At 33.1% G+C, this 18,150-nt stretch overlaps 2 protein-coding genes across 4 annotated transcripts in view; both read left to right on the top strand.

Annotated features, from left to right (window-relative positions):
• Positions 1-18,150, top strand: part of LOC149482731 (monocarboxylate transporter 14) — a 30,519-nt gene extending 12,369 nt beyond the window's left edge. For all 3 annotated transcript variants that reach the window (XM_089703497.1, XM_089703498.1, XM_089703496.1), the window contains exons 4-9: positions 12,937-13,025; positions 13,147-13,262; positions 14,166-14,351; positions 14,855-15,874; positions 16,153-16,278; positions 16,539-18,150. In XM_089703497.1, coding sequence (XP_089559623.1) covers positions 12,937-13,025; positions 13,147-13,262; positions 14,166-14,351; positions 14,855-15,874; positions 16,153-16,278; positions 16,539-16,690 — 1,689 coding nt within the window. In that variant the 3' untranslated portion in view covers positions 16,691-18,150. The remainder of the gene's footprint in view (positions 1-12,936; positions 13,026-13,146; positions 13,263-14,165; positions 14,352-14,854; positions 15,875-16,152; positions 16,279-16,538) is intronic.
• Positions 2,380-4,830, top strand: LOC149482732 (uncharacterized). Its single transcript, XM_089703551.1, has 4 exons — positions 2,380-2,392; positions 3,365-3,614; positions 3,741-3,802; positions 3,877-4,830. The coding sequence occupies exons 1-4, from the start codon at positions 2,380-2,382 to the stop codon at positions 3,915-3,917; spliced, it is 366 nt and encodes a 121-aa protein (XP_089559677.1). The 3' UTR covers positions 3,918-4,830.

Raw genomic sequence — 18,150 nt, 5'->3', positions numbered from 1 at the left:
CTGATATGCATAGACGCATTTTATTGTTCAAAGGCTTTTTCTACAGTAATAATAGCCATCAAACATAACTCAGTTATAGTCCAAGGTTTCAATAAATGTAGGTCGCTGCAAGATTGAATACTAATTAACGAGTAAGTGTGAATGGATTGGTAGTTTAAAAATAATCGGACGTTGGTCCACTTCTCTGGCAGGTGATCTGCTGTCAATGACAACTAATAAGATGCTAATTTCTATGAAAAATTTAGTTGACTGTCAGCTTAATGCAGATAAAATATTTAGAGACTTTAATTAACGCTATAGTTTGTTACGTTGTTTAAATATTAGTAATTTTTTTTTTGTTATTTTATTATTAAGTCGAATTTCAATTTAATGTGCATATACGTCAATCGAACATTTCTTATACTTTTGAAATAATTACATTTTTGCAACGACACTAATTGTTATTTTTTTGTATCCACTTTTTTCCTTATAGAATTTTATAGCTCTACAAATATCGAAATCTTAAATGGGGTTGAATTATCACAGAATGCGGAGGTTCCAAAAAAAAATACCTAAAATTAAAAATTGTTATTTTCCAATGCACGTTTAGGTAACTTATTTTCCAGAATATATAGAAACAATAAAAGGGTTTAGGTGTTATTGTTTTGGATTTTGGAACTCAAGTTCACAATTACCATAAAGTTAAGGCCAAGGCTTCATCGCGTTTAACCTTCATTCATTCATAGAATTCATTTATCTAGTTATAATGTTTTTCTCTACAATTGATAGCATCCAAATGCAAAATTAAAGAGGAAATATGTAGAGGATTTTTTATTTACATCCAAATGTACTAAGTAAATTAATATGAGCTTTCACCTAACCTGTCCATTTGGACTCGATTCGAACGGTCATTTTAATAATTGAAATGTCATTTATCATTAACAATTTAGATCAATATCAAAATGAAACAATTATTCTCCGACACTGTTATACTATGTACAAAAAAATTGTCAAGACTTGATTTCAATTAAGGCGGGCACAATCTAGATAACTTTTAGTATCTATTTTCTTAAATATAAATATAAAAAGTCACTAAAAAGTCAAGGACGATGATCATGCATGCTTGTCAAGCCTGCAATTACGTGAGCAGCCAGCCTCAATAGTGGACAGACGTCAAAGAAACTTGCTGGCGACGACGCGACGTTCCATTAATTATAGGTCTACCAGAATCTGATGGCATATTTATATTTACGAAATAAAAGATTTTCATATGGCAATTTTATTTGACAACTATCAAATTGGTTGTCAAATTATTTGTCTTCTTTGCAATTGATGAATAATTTTTAGGATTTTGTCTAAAAAATCTTCGAAAATGTCGAAAAAGCCGCTGCGATCACAAGCAAGAGGTCTTGTTTATAATGTGTATAGAAAAACATTCGATGCAGAAGGGTCAAACACATCATAATTTTCAATTTTGAATATTTTATTGGTAAATTGGACTTACCCGTTTTGATACTTAAAATAAAAAATATTATAAGTAGGTAATTATAATATTTTTTGTTGATTACAATATAATTTTATGAAAACTTATTACAGGAGTTTCCAATACGGCTATTCGTCAAGTCCAAGCTGTCCAAGTCAATTTTATAATGTGTGTGTCTTTAATACTTACGAAAATAAACATAGTTTTATTTTATTTTTATTTTATTTTAAAAAAATTATTAGCAATCTAGTTTTGATCTGCATTATCATTACATCCATATTTTTACATGGCATAATGATAATGAATATACAAATATAGGTATGTGTAAATAATAATATGTATTACATAGATTAAAGTAATATGTATATTATACATGTAAGTATGTACCTACATAATATTAAGTGGATATCTCATTATTAAGTACAGTATTGTTCACTTATGTAATGTGCCTAATGATGTTGAGGACAAAATAAAAAATAAGCAGTATCAAGATCGTTCAGTCCATTTTCCCTAGGGTTGCACACTCAAAATTTTGATTTCCCAATTTGCCATCAGATTCTGGTTTACCTATACGCGGTTTACGCCATATCAATACGAATGCGTGGAATTATTCCATTTCCACTTTCTCAGGGTTGCCTCTGCGTACAGTCTATAATTAAAATGCGTGCTCAGTACTCAATATTTATTGCTAATACTTACTAGAGAATGTTGTTTACGGTCTACCTATAGGTATATATATTATATATCCAAGAGCAATGCTACGGGTATTTTTACTACCATTGCTGATGCCTGATACCTATAAGTTTTTACAAAAGTTTTCACAATTTTCCTGTATACTTAATTCTCTAGTACGTATATCATCGTGGACTATTTCGTAAATAAGTAAGAAAGAATATCATTTACTTTGATATTTTACCATGTTAATAGAAAGTAACATGAAAATACATTGACCTTTTTATGAAAGACAAATCGTAAGATTAAAAATAAACGAGATAAATCAGCTACAATACTACACGCAACTATTGGGAGTTTGCCAAACAGACAACACAAACTATTTCAAGGAAAATGTTGTAGGCGTGAATACAGATTTTCGCAATGCATTGTTAACTTTTTACAAATAAAAAATTAAAAAGTGCGTACGTAGGCTTTGGTTATTTGAGTAAATAATCAAACTAGGTACGTCGGTATATACATTAATTCTATTATCAGTTAATTTAAATAAGTCGCATGTACCTGCCAACATATTAGCAATTAAATTTGCAAAATTAATCATGTTCCATAAATACTTATATTCTTACGTTAAGTAACTACGTCTGATTTAATTTTGTTAAAACATTTTTTTTTCCTATACCAGTGACAATGCCTTGACAATGCCTTCATAATTTTATATGACAAAATAACCTAACTTAAATAATTATCTTTTATAAAAAAAAGACCCCGCTCTAATAGTACAATTTGCATTACCTTAGATATTTAGTCCCGTTAGTAAAGACTATAGGTTATAGACAATGACCTAGCCTAGAGAGGCTTCGCGGTTCACATTCCACACTCAATTTTCTATAAGTACCCTATTATTAAGGTGATGAATTAATTTTTCTAACATTTACGGCCCTTTTCAAACCTTCGTAATTTTTATATTATTAAAGTTGTCGTGATGAAAATTCTTGACAAGAAAGTTCAATAGTAACACAATACGTCTACCGTTTTAGAAACATGATTCCATGATATTTTCTCGATAGAAAAAAAATACAAAGTTATCATTGTTATTTTTTTTTAATCTCTGGCATCTTCAAAATAACAAACGTAAAGTTACGACTTTTTGGATATTAACTATAAAATATACAACCTATACGTCTACCGTGTTAGAATTTTGAAGTATGCGATGGTTTTGAAATAAACAAGAAATACTTGAAATTAGCGCGCGACCAGCCAATATAGCGAGAGCCGCCCTGTACCTTCCTACCCCGATCGCTGCACGAGTCATTCCCGCTACGGCCGTCACACGGGGAACTTGTGTCGCTCGCGCAATCGTAAAAAAGGGTGACAACACGATAAGACAAAATGAGACAAATGGGGACAATAAAGAAAATAAGAAGAAGAAACATAAAGGTTGGAGGAAAAAGAATGCTTACAATTGGAACAAATTAATGAAGTAAGTTGGTTTTATTTTAAATTTGATGATAATTGTATTATAGACGATGTTTGATATGTACCCCTGTTTTAAGTACATAACGAATGTGTAAGATTTTTTCATTTATAGCATAAATAATCTGTTCAGAAATCCGGAATCCAGAAGGAAAATAAACCCACTGATTGTTCACAATGTGAATCCACTCCTTCGTAAGTACCTTTATTCAGTCAAAAATGTATGTTATCAAAGCTCTACTGGTTTTATCGCATGATTCCATTTTTAGCAAAAAGCAACAAAGTGCAAAGAAATAAAAAATCATGGTGAACTTAGTGGAAGTATGGTGGACATAATATGGAACAGGAGCTCATTGGAGTAGTATTATATTTAAAAAAAATACGAAATAATTTCAAGAATTACATTTCTTAGAAGGTGGTAGATAAGTATGTTGTATAAAGAATTTGATGTTGATATTTATTTCATTTATACTTACTACACCTGTGCGGGAAATTGCTTAGTAATAAAACAGGTTTATATTCATATTTACATAGTAATGTGAGTTTTCATTTCGAAAAATTTTGTGTAAGTATATTAAATTGAGTTCCTGGGTGATCTGGAAACACAATTGGGCCCGGAAGATGGCGCTGCAGTCACTCCTCCTAATGACATGAACCGATTTGGATGAATATTTGTGTGCACATTTCATTTTTGTGGGATGATTGGTTGATTCGCTTTCACATTAGCTAATATTATGTATTTTTGTTGTTAGAAAGTAAACTTAATTTAATGTTTATAATACATTATTATTAGTATAAATAAGCCAGTGTTCGTCTCACATTGCTGTACCTGCCTACCTACCCTACCAGGGCCTAACTTAGTTCTGGCTATTTTATTTTGATTATTTGTAATGAATAATTACAATTATAATAGAGTGCAAAAAATAAATACATGCGTCAATATATTTTGTGTTTTTTTTTAAACAATTTTTTTATTTAAAAAAATATCATTCCGACCGCAGGTTTGCCCGCGTGGAATTAGATTATATCGTGAATCCTGTCTTATCCCACAGAAGTGTTCAGTTCGGATAAAAAGTATCCTATGTGTAAATCCAGGCAATTAGCTATATTTTATCAAAATTGGTAATGTAGTCTTGACGTGATTAAGTAACAACTTACAAAAAAATATACAAATTAACATCCAAAGTTTCGCATCAGTTTTACTGTATTAGTGATATCTTCCACTCTTGACTTTGACTGAGAAGAATTAGGGTTTATAACTTCTTTCAGAAATATTACCTTTCATTTCTGGGTATGACGTAATATCTACGTCAGCATCAAATTCTATCTAAATCCATTCAGTAGTCCGCGTTATTGAGTACCATTTCATTTTTTCAGAGTAACAATATTTTTTGTTATTTTAAAGATTATTTATAACCTGTATTATTTTGTAATAAAGTAAACATTACGAAATAATAATAATTATTAATAATGTCTAAGTAGTTGTTAAAAAGAAGATTATTTGTTTATAAGCAAGAAAATAAAACCAATAAATCAACAATTAAATATATGTATAAGAATATTATAACTGTATGACGACTCCATACATGTTTGTCCCGAGTCGGCCAGCGGCAGCGCGGCGAGTTTGCAAGAATGACTTCGCGCACACCCGCGTTCGCGATAGCGAGCTATTAGACTCCGCCCGCCAAGCAGTAGATTTTTTTTTTGTGTATCGTCTTAAATACTTAAAAACTTTTAAATAGGGATCGTTACCACTCGTTACCTATATTTTATTAAAGTGGTTACGTAATTAAAATTATAAGTAGGTACATATAATACTACAATGTAATTAAATAATTCATTGTTTATTATATTTCATCATTGAATTATTATAATCGAGAATCTAGTTCGTAATAAATATGAGAAATAGTCGTAAATATTAATGATAAGATAATTTTAATAACAATAATATGGTTCAGGTCAAAGTATGTGTGGATTAATCATAACAATTCAGTTTGAATTCGTTATCATAATTTGACAACGGGTTTATGAATTAAATGTTTAGTTATTTGCACATATACCTACTGTTAACTTTTTTTTTAAAGAAAAATATTATATGCTTCCGCAGCTCTTTGCACATAAAAATTGTATGCTTCGTGTAAGGCTTTCATGTATTTAAAAATAAATAAAATAAAATAAAATTTATTAGCAACTTCAAATATAACATTACAATATTGCTCTGCCTTCTGAACTAGGTAATTACCTGTATCTCAGAAGGCAGTGCCTTCCCTTACAAATTCCATATTACATTATATTTGGCAAGTTAACAAAATAAATTTTAGTGACTAATGAATACAAAGTAAATGATTAAGAAAATAAAAGAATATGATTTGGGCCGATGGACATTGTGTGTGTGTGTGTGTGTGAGTATGAGTGTGTGTGTGTGCTTGTGTGTACCTATGTTTGCGTGAGTGTGCATGAGTGATTGATTTTGTTGCAAGCATTTATTTAATAGTAATGAAAAGATTTTCAGTTTGTATATAATCAAGATTTTGGAGCCAATTGACAATGTATTTTTTAAAACGATTGGTAGGTAAATTTATAATTTTGTTGATGTCATTAGTCGGGATACTGTTATATAACCGTGGAGCAATGCAATTTAGTTGCCGTTTTGCAAAATGAGTCTTGGTGGTGGGTATAGGGCACCTTAATTTTCTCTTCCATGTTCGAGGCAGTGTGTGGGCTGTAAAACGGTGGTATCTCAACAGAGCTTTTAATATGTAAATCTTGCGAACTGAAAGAACTCCTGATTTCGCGTAAACATCTGCCGTGGAGTGCCTGTATGGTAGGTGCATGAGTACTTTTAACACTGCCCGCTGGGCACGCTCAAGTTCGGACATTATAGTTTTAGGAGCCCCACCCCATGACGTCACACAATAATTTATAATGCTCTCACATAGTGCTTTGTACACTTGGATAAGCAGTTTTTTGTTAGCAACTGATCTTAGATGCTTAAATATATAAACTAGCTTTCTAACACGATTACAAACATGAGTGATATGGTCTTTCCAACTCAATTTGTCATCTACTAGTATACCCAAGTATCTTATAGATGTAGCCCTAGTTAGTGTCGCACAATTACATTGACTTAGTTGCCCTCTATTACATGGAAAAGAGTGTAGCCTGATGGTTAAACTTGTGGATGGACCGTAGGTGGCTGTCTTTGAAAAACAAAGATATTTCGTTTTAGAAATATTTAATGTGAGTAAATTATCCTCAAGCCAGCTTGTGACATTTTTCAATCCTCTCTCTGCTTTACTGTAAGCTTGTTCCCAACTGTGACCGTGAAATAACAAGACCGTGTCGTCAGCAAACATCTGGATATCAGTGTCGGTAGCAATTTGGTCAGGGAGGCTATTAATATAGGTTAAGAACAGAGTAGGTCCTAACGTACTGCCTTGAGGAATACCAAAACTACACGACGAGGCATCACTCATATCATGTTTTACTCTCACATACTGCTCTCTACAAGACAGATAACTTCTGAACCAATTTTGCACATGACCACGAATTCCTAAGCTTTCCAACTTCGATAATAGAATCGGAATCGAAACTGTATCAAAAGCTTTTTTTATATCAAGAAACACGCCAACAACCTTGTCCCCTCTATCGAGATATTGATAAATTAACGTTGTTAATCTCTGTATGGCTTCTTCTGTTGATTTTCCTTTCCGGAATCCATATTGAGAAGCAGTAATTAAATTGTTTTTTTCTAGGTAATTGATTAGTCGGCTATTGATAATTTTTTCAAGGATCTTTGACAGTGTTGAAAGTAAAGATATTGGTCTGTAGTTGGAGACATCTTGTTTATCATCTGTTTTATAAATTGGAGACACGATAGCTTTTTTAAAGACGTCTGGAAAGATACCTTGTTCTAAACTTAAGTTACATACATATTCAATTGGACTAATAAGATATTCTTTTGCTAGCTTTATAAATCTACAAGATATACCATCGAGGCCAGGTGCGCTAGAAGTCTTCAAATCATTTATTATTTTGTTAATTTCATATAAATCAGTTGGTATGAAGGACATAGAATGGTTATTTGGGTTTGAATGTTTTATTTGATTGGCGAGTTCATCTTCCGTCTTGTGTAATTTATTTAATATCTCCCTAGCCAAGTTCCCACCTATGGTTGTGAAAAATTTATTAATCTTGTTTAAGGACTCCTTTGTGTTACTACCAATCGTGAGCAGCTCCGTGGGTAAATCATTGTTTACTTTCATATTACATACGTCTTTTATAATGTTCCATGTTTTTTTTAAATCTTTCTCACTATTTTGTAACTGTGTTTGGTAATATTTCTGCTTTAAAGCCTTTATAATTTTGTTACAAGTGTTCCTATATTTAATATATGTACTATTTATTTGACTATCGCAAGGCCGTAGCTTGGCTTTTTTATGCAACTTATCTCTTTTACGGATTGATCTTACTACTCCGGGGGTAATCCACGGCTTCAGAGGCACCTTCTTTTTTGATAAATACCTAATCGAAGTGCACTCCCTGATAACTCCACCGATACTGTTCACAAGCCATTCAGCACTAAGATTTACATCACGCAGGGAAAAATACTGAGTCCAGTCGATTGCACTGATTTTTTCCAATGCTAATGCGTAATCTAGTACCGGCTTAGACAAATTAGTTTTTAATCTCGACATCTTGTTATTTCTTATCTGTAAAAGAATAGGACTGTGATCAGTTAATGGTGGAAAAACCAAAGTCTGCCAACTATCCGAGGTTTTTATCATAAAGTGGTCAAGACAATTGTTAAGTCTTGTTGGACGTGTTATACCCAGTTCCAGACCATGACTAGCTAAAATGCATAAGTATTCGTTTAAATGAGAGCTATGAATATCATTACAGATAGTGTTAATATTAATATCACCCGTAAATATTATGTGCGGTTGTTTATTTTTTTTGAGAATAGTATCTAAGCATTCTAAGTAAGGTCGCGGATTTGTATAACTGGGTGGTCGATATGAACAAATAACGGAATACTTATCGATATTAAGAACAAGGCAATTACCATCCACCATTTCAGGTTCCCAGGAAACAGCTGTCAATGATTTACGTACATAAACGATAACCCCATCATTCTGGTTTAAATATTTTTTAGTGTAATGCACGTTATAATCAGTTAGATTCGGTGGTAAAACACCCTCCTTTGACCAGCACTCAGTTAGAACAATGATGTCCATTGGTGTGGCGAGCGTTGCAAGAAAAGCCGCTAGTAGATCAAAGTTGCAATATATACTTCGAATATTTACAGTAATTATATGAAACAAATTAGGATCATTTTTTAAAAGGTTTTGGCATCTGTATGTGTCATCAACTTGAGTACAATTTGCTGAAACTGTATCCAAGTCTGACGTTATGATTTTGAACGAATCGAATTTATTAAAATATTTATTAAATATTTCATATTATTACCACCTTTATTAATTTCAAAGAACAAACAACTGCGCCCAGCAAAACACTCATGATTTGTATTGCGAGGTCTCCTAGCTAGACGTTCTGCTAATATTACGGTACCTACACGATCGTTCTATGAACTCTACAATGTTTACAATGTTACTGATAATGTCTCTAATTTGTAAACATATCAATTTTGTTAGCTTTAGTCCTTGGTTTATTCAAAATTTAAATGGTTTATTTAAACTACACTTATAATGGAATTAATTTAAATAGTAATTAATTAATTATTAAACGTCTTTATATTGCGTTGGTAATTTGTATTCCTTAGAGGTGTACCAACATTTCTACGAGTGCGACGGTTACTCGTATCGCAAAATTGATCTTATCAAGATTGTAACCGAATTAATGTTCATCCAAGCAAATACCCCAAACGCTGACATGTGTTTACACAAAAAATTAAGTGCCACAGTAATTAATTCATGGCTAATATGTGCGTACATGTTACTGTCACCTAACAAGGCTATTCGGTCATTGAAAGAGTAAAAAATCGGAAATATTTATTTCCCGCCTCTCGGAAATGAATCTTATCATGCGTGATATTTATCTAAGTAACAATTTCATTTATATTATACTTCCTAGTGACTCATTGTAAAATGTAATATGCGCCGTGGCCCGTGAGGTAGGTACCTATTTAATATTTAATTATAGTCTATGGGTAATAAAAGTTAGCCTGATTTATCTACTAACCATTTGTATCTACTATAAAAAATTACTATTTAAAATGTGAGATTACATTACACTAATAGTTTTAAGGGTGCTATAACAGTTTTTTAACAAAAACCGCTATTTTACGGTACAATTTTAACTCAAAGCACTTACACGTGAGAACAAAGTAATATCTTAATTTAAAGATAATATATTCAGTTATACGATCATCTTATAAAAATTGTACGACGTCATACAAAATTGTCACTGAAATACGATTTTCCCAGCACAATGATCGCATAAAATGCAAAAAAATGGGGTCTAAACCGGTACACTTTTAAGAAAATTAAAAGCCTAATCTATCTTCTTACCTATAAATTATTGAGGGATATATACTCCTTTATAGATTGTGATAATTTTTTTGTATCTACATCAAAATTTTATTTCAATTATAAGCTAAATTAAAAATACTTGTCGATTTCTTCATACATTTTGCTCTCGCGGGTCGTCAGACCGCGCTCAGAAGCGCTCTTGGAAGGACGGGTGTATCGCTCCTCGTCCCAAAAATAAAAACGAATTAGAAAAAGATTATTGTGCGTATACTGTCGTTTTCGTGATTTGAAATATTTGATACTTTATAAGAGTAAACTGTATAAGTTTCATATTCCAGTTATTTGTAATTTAAAATTATGTTTTAAAAATTATGTTGACTGAGATCCTCTTTTTTTATGGGTTGTTGAACGGATTGGTGGGGTAAAGCAATTTGACAAAACTTAAATCCAAAATGGCGCCGACGAAAATTTGCCATCTTTTCGTCATGGGTGTCATTTTCATGGTTTTTGGGGTAGCTATTAACCAATATGAGGTCAAAAATAAAATCCAAGATGGCGCCGACGAAAATTTTACATCTTTTCATCATGGGTGTCATTTTCATGGTTTTTGGGGTAGCTATTAACTAATATGAGGTCAAAACTAAAATCCAAGATGGCGCCGACGAAAATTTTACATCTTTTCGTCATGGGTGTCATTTTCATGGTTTTTGGGGTAGCTATTAACTAATATGAGGTCAAAACTAAAATCCAAGATGGCGCCGACGAAAATTTTACATCTTTTCGTCATGGGTGTCATTTTCATGGTTTTTGGGGTAGCTATTAACCAATATGAGGTCAAAAATAAAATCCAAGATGGCGCCGACGAAAATTTTACATCTTTTCGTCATGGGTGTCATTTTCATGGTTTTTGGGGTAGCTATTAACCAATATGAGGTCAAAAATAAAATCCAAGATGGCGCCGACGAAAATTTTACATCTTTTCGTCATGGGTGTCATTTTCATGGTTTTTGGGGTAGCTTTTAACCAATATGAGGTCAAAAATAAAATCCAAGATGGCGCCGACGAAAATTTTACATCTTTTCGTCATGGGTGTCATTTTCATGGTTTTTGGGGTAGCTATTAACCAATATGCGGTCAAAAATAAAATCCAAGATGGCGCCGACGAAAATTTTACATCTTTTCGTCATGGGTGTCATTTTCATGGTTTTTGGGGTAGCTATTAACCAATATGAGGTCAAAAATAAAATCCAAGGTGGCGCCGACGAAAATCTGTTATTTTATTTTAGTTTACTTCTTTATTATTAAGAAAATTACACCTATGACGAAAAGATGTCAAATTTTCGTCGGCGCCATCTTGGATTTTGGTTTTAACCTCATATTCGTTAATAGCTACCCCAAAAACCATGAAAATGACACCCATCACGATAAAAGTCAAATTTTCGTCGGCGCCATCTTGGATTTTGGTTTTAACCTCATATTCGTTAATAGCTACCCCAAAAACCATGAAAATGACACCCATCACGAAAAAAAGTCAAATTTTCGTCGGCGCTATCTTGGATTTTAGTTTTGACCTCATATTAGTTAATAACTACCCCAAAAACCATGAAAATGACACCCATGACGAAAAGATGTAAAATTTTCGTCGGCGCCATCTTGGATTTTAGTTTTGACCTCATATTTGTTAAGAGCTACTCCAAAACCTTGAAAATGACACCCATGACGAAAAGATGTAAAATTTTCGTCGGCGCCATCTTGGATTTTAGTTTTGACCTCATATTGGTTAATAGCTACCCCAAAAACTACCCACACTTGCAAATGTGTTTGCTACGTAGGAAAAGTTCAGATTTAAGAGTATCCTAGGTAATGTGTTATGTGACGAATACCTATAATTTATTTCATTCCGACTATTTTTCGGAATAACATACATTTACTAAGAATTGTATACAATGCCGGATGTGCCGGTAACATCATATGTATGATAATAATTCTACATTTCTTAAAAAGCTTTGATATTGTATACAATTCATAGATTATTATTCAATGAAATAATGATGTAAAATAGTCACACTTTTTTAAGTTGTTTGAATATACTAACATACTTATTAGGATCGTACCTACTAATAAAAGTAACAAAATGAATTTTTAAAGTTCCTAGTAATCTTCTGGAATCAATTTCAATAAAAATACATAATATCAAAAATTAAAAATAATATCAAGTATGAAGATGGTCTATAAAATGGAATGCGCTATGTTTACGTGAGCGTGATATTGCCGCGAACAAAGTTACGTCGTTAGATACCTAAATTTGAGTAACGCAGATTTGTGACAGCGTCCTTAACTTTTAAGACTAGGTACTGGACCGATTTAAAAAAAAATATCATTAGAATCCTAAATTATTCCTAATGAATCTTTATTAAAATTTAGCCTATGTGCCTTTTCACATTGGCTAAATTTTAAAAAGTTTTTATCAAAGGTCAACCCGAGCGGAGCCGGGACGAGCGGCTAGTATATAATATGTATAATTTTAATTACCCGATAATTATTAACCAAGAGACAATTTGGGATGTATAAAAATGTCTGAATATGAAATGTCTGTATAAAAATGTACGTATGCGATATTTCTATCCCCAATACTTACATGAATCGTTAAATTGCTTAACATTCTTAATTTTAATTTCTAATTGTCAAGTCATTCATATAACTCAATTTAAAAGCGAATAATAACTGGCGCTTGTAAAACCCGTTTAATATAGATGTGTACCTGAGTAACAAACGCCTTTGTTTTGGTTCCCAGTAATCTAATATAACTGAAAATCCAATTGCATTTGTTATCAACAGGTAAGCGGTGGTCAGGTGGCTCCAGTGAACTCATTGCTACAGGGTTTTTACCTCTTAGCGGGACCGTTTGTTTCCGCTTTGGCCAATAAGTAAGTACCTACCTAATTTTTGGCACAAATAACATCAAGAATATCTCCCTTTTGAAATCAATATAAAAAAGACGATTCTGCATATTGGGCGCTTGATAATTATTTTCTAACTTCTTTACAGATATGGTTTTCGCGTGGTCACCATTGTGGGTAGTATTATATCGAGTGCCGCCTTCGCCCTGTCGTATTTCGCAACGAGTGTTGAATACTTGTACCTGGTCTATGGAATTATGGGAGGTTAGTAGATATGCTTACAGGACAATAACATCCTCATAAAGCCTGTTTAAAACACATATCTATCACGTATTTATCAAGCCATGAGCGTGGATTTATACCAAATTAGTTCTATCTACTACTTGACAGAAAATCATTATACATAAATATAAATCAATTTAATTTCTCACTTAGTCTCGAACTCTCTACTTTCGCTCGTAACATAGTTATGAGTTATGACTAATTATGCATCTCATAATCTATATTCTATTTTAACACGAATGTTGACTTTAAGCGTGTAATTATCAGTTAAATGACACCAAAGAACGTGATAATAACATAATAGCTCTATTAAACGGATGTCACACGTCATAAAAACTACTATGTATTTGCCAGAATATACTACTACCTGCCCATTATATTATACTTAATAATAAAAATGAATCGCAAAATGTGTTGGTAAGCGCATAACTCAAGAACGGCCGAACCGATTTCGATAATTCTTTTTTATTATATTCCTTGAAGTACGAGGATGGTTTTTATGTAGAGAAAATATAAATATGTACCACGGGCGAAGCCGGGGCGGACCGCTAGTACTTAATAATTGAAATAAAGCTGTCACCATAGTCAAATTTTGCTTGCAAACAAAACTTCTGAAAACAATTACGTCATATCAGAGTTAGTTTGGACGTTTAATAAGCAAATATGTATATTCTATTAACAGTGATATGTCTGTCTTTTTATAGTTAAGAATGAACATACCTATAACGTTTAAGTTACGTTAATTATTATATTTAGGTTAACATACTTACTTAATAGCCCAATGAATACACTTTGCTGCCCAACACAACAAAATCAAAAGTAAAAAGTATAAACCCGGTTCCATTGCAGCTCTACATAAACGTTAATCTAATTATTCCGTTGCAGGTATCGGTTTCTGTATGATCTACATGCCGGCTGTGCTGACGGTTGGTTTCTACTTCGAGAGATGGCGCGCGCTGGCCACAGGCCTGGCTCTGTGCGGCTCCGGTGTGGGGACCCTCATATTTGCGCCTCTCACTGCTATGCTCCTCGAAAAATATGGCTGGAGAGGCACTATTCTTGTTAATGGATGTAAGATCAATTATATTATCATAGTTTTAATGGTCCTTTCATATAAATATGTACCTACATTAAAACGATTCGGACTACCATTGTTGAGTTTTAACTCATTAGTTTTATCAAAATACTACCGTATGTAAGGAAAACATATTTAGGTACTTGTTATCGTTTTACAATATTCCTTGTCGTAGTAACGAATATTATTTGAAATAGCACTTCAAATGTTTTTCTGTTTTAGATTTTAATTAAGTAGTTACATATTATTTGACTGTGTGAATAACTTTATTATTGTGTATTTTTACATGCAGTTAAATTGCAACTAGTTACTTAAAAAGAATATAAGCTCAAAATTACTTTTCGACGTAGGTACAATTCACATATTATAACGACGTAGGTAATAACCACACACATGTGACCAATAAAAACCCGAGGTCACATATGTAAACCGGAAATTGTTATCTTAATGCTGTTACACAAAATAAACATATTAACAATACAATTTATGTTTTTGACAGGTTTCGTTCTGGTGTGCCTGGTCTGCGGGGCCATGTTCAGACCCATAAATCCGGTCAGAGTGACCTTGGCCGATAAGGACGAGGAGGACGACACTTCCCGTCGCCACGAAGAAGCTGTTGAAAAATTAAACTCAATGCTCAAACTGCACAACAAACTAGATTCCGGTATAGGAATGCCAGAAGTGCAATTCGGCAACAAAGTGAGCCCCCACACGTGGATGGGCGTAGCCAATAACACTCGCTATCCGACCGCCGAAGAAGTTTTTCGAGGAAGCAATTCACATTTAACCAGACGATCGTCCGCAACCGCGGGAACAATAAAAAATCATATGTGTAATAAGCCCCTTTTCATTGCCGTACCGGTGGCTGAGAAAGACGAACAGGAAGACTCCAATAGCAACATTGATAATGCTGAGCCATTGATCGCTAACTCTGTTAAAGTCATGACACGGAATTCACGACCGCGCCGTTCTCACGTCGATTTAGTCGCCCGGCCATTTTATCGTGATGACATATTCTTTGGGGGCAGTTTGGCGAGGTTGCCTCAATACACGTCACGAACGTCGCTCGGCTATCACTTGGCCGTAACTCATGTGCCCACCCAAGTAGATACTCAAGAAGAACAATCTGGAAAATGCAAACTTTGCCCCGAAGCCGTCCGAAGGGCGTTGGCTACTTTGCTGGATGTCAGTTTGTTCAGATCGCTGACTTTTAACATTTTAGCGATTAGTGGATTCTTTACGATGTTGGGTTTCTTCGTCCCGTATATGTACGTAGCTCAGAGGGCGAAAGATAATGGCATAGATAAAGATACTAGTATTTTGTTAGTGTCGGCTATTGGAATTGCCAATATAGTGGGACGTGTTGCTTGTGGATTGGTGTCATCGATGCCGAAGGTGTCTCCTCTGTGGCTGAACAACATCGCTCTCTCTGCGGGAGGGATCGCGACGATGATCAGCGGCTTGTACTACCACGACGCCTATCAATTTGCATACTGTGCCATCTTTGGACTCGCTGTTGGTAAGCGAAATTTTCTTATTACAATTCTATTTGATTTACAAAAATTAATATTGAATCGTACCTATGTGAAATCATTACTTTTCGTCAATAAGTTATTAGAAGACAGCTAGGAACATTCTGAAACAGTTTGACATTTCCCACATATTCTTTTTACATTAAAATATAAAATTTCAAAACTTTTATATCATAATAAGAGTACACAAGTACCTAATATTTATTTTACTTTATGTATTAATTAATTGAAAAATGGGGATATTACAATTAATTTACTCTTACAGCTTGCTTCGCGTCTCTACGGTCGATCCTGGTGGTGGAATACATTGGACTCGAACAACTGACCAATTGTTTCGGATTATTCTTGCTGTTCCAAGGTTTGGGAGCTGTGCTGGGCGCCCCCATTGCTGGTAAGCATCCTGTTTTATTTCACCGCAAAAACACAGCACTAACTATATAATAATGTATTAATGTAAATTGTATTGCATGTGCCTTTTCCTTACAAAATTCGTTGAAGTGCTATTAGAAAAAGTAAATGGATCAAAGTGAAATGTAATGAGACACTTACATTAGGGAAATATATTGATGAATTAAACGGAGCCGCTAGATAATAAGGAATGAAAAATGATTGTTTATTATTCTTATTAAAATGAACAAAAATTATTTGCAGGTGCTCTCATGGACATGACTCAAAGCTACGAAATCGCGTTCTACGTGTCCGGTGGCTTTTTGCTCTTCTCGGCTGTCATTTGTTACCCGATTGACTACATTAGCAGATGGGAAAAATCAAGAAGTAAACTAGCGTCCAGCCCAAAAGTCTGAAACAATCGAAATTATACTTTGATTTTATAATTTCAGAGAATTATGAGTGCTTGAAATAATGTCCGTTTTAGGACGTTTTGAAGAATACGTACCTACGTGTTAGCATTTTCTTCATCCGCGCACTGCCTAAATCTTTCCGCGATTCTATTGAATCTAGATTTTAGAATTTAAGTGTCCAAACTTGGCATTTGCCGAGTGTCAATTTGCCAAATTGAATCCTTCCATATCGAATTACCTACCTACCGTTGTGTGGAGTGTACAACTTGTAACTAAGTAATATAATCTATTCGTTTTAAAAAAATTGAAATTGTACTTACCAATGAAACGCGCTGGTCGCGACGGTAGTAACATATCGTTGTATATTTAAATAGATAAGACAGAGTTGATAGGTACTCAGCTGCCAAATTATTTGTAAGCATTTATTCAGGTCACCATTTGTACTTAATCGAATCATCACGTTGAAGAAGCCGACACCTATAAACTTAAATAAAATTTACAAACGGCAGACTACATATTTTGTGAATTGGTGAATAAATTGAGAAATATATTGTTAGTGGAATAAATGTGATAATATTATCCTATTCATGATATTCATAAATCATAAGACATAAAAAAGTGAGGAACAATAACATATAGGAGTATCAAAAACTATACAGAATCATAATATGTTATGTAGTTCGTTATCTAGTAGTAACGAATTATTTTGAATCATAAAATTTTGGTGACAAAAAAATACTAAGCAGTCGATATGGTAAGAAATTTTATTTGTGATAAATCTGTTATGGAAAATGCATTTACATTAGGTTTTTAGTTTTAGTTTAAAAAGTACAAAGACTCGAAATATAAAATGAACATTGATTAATACGGTACATTTGATTACTTTGTTTTGTAGCTTTATAATGAACTACTTTTATGCTAATCGTTTAACATCAGGGTGAATAAAAATTGACTTAAGTGTGTGAAAATAGGTAATAAAGCCTAATTGTATGCTCCTGACTTCTTAGGTATAGTGCTCCATAAAGTAAAAATTTTTATTACTTCACAATTAAAAATAACATACTTAAGTCAATCTCAACAAAATATCAACTAGTTCTGAGCTTGACACCGTTTATCTCTGTGTAATTAGTACCTATACTTATACATATTAATTATTAATATACATTATATTTTATTGTTGTATCCCACAAATAAAATAACATATTATACCTAATATGTAATTTTAAGTAGGTATTTATAAACACAAGTGACTACATTTTTAGGTTCTTTAAGTTGTATAATATGTATGTGCCTTATAATCTTGTTGAACGAGTGTATCCTATATTTAAATTGTTCTTATATCATGTAGTTGACTTTACTGTATATTTTTAACTAATAATATTAAATTAATTATCAAAGCATATACAGTGGAATCCGTTTATAACTCAGAGCATTTTTAATGCTAGATGTGCATAGAACTTGGA

This window comes from Colias philodice, chromosome 14 (genome assembly GCF_061535455.1).
Source record: "Colias philodice isolate Cphi_HAF_F1 chromosome 14, ilColPhil1 Martin Lab GWU primary, whole genome shotgun sequence".
Taxonomy (NCBI): Eukaryota; Metazoa; Arthropoda; class Insecta; order Lepidoptera; family Pieridae; genus Colias; species Colias philodice.
This window is presented reverse-complemented; position numbering and strand designations above follow the sequence as displayed.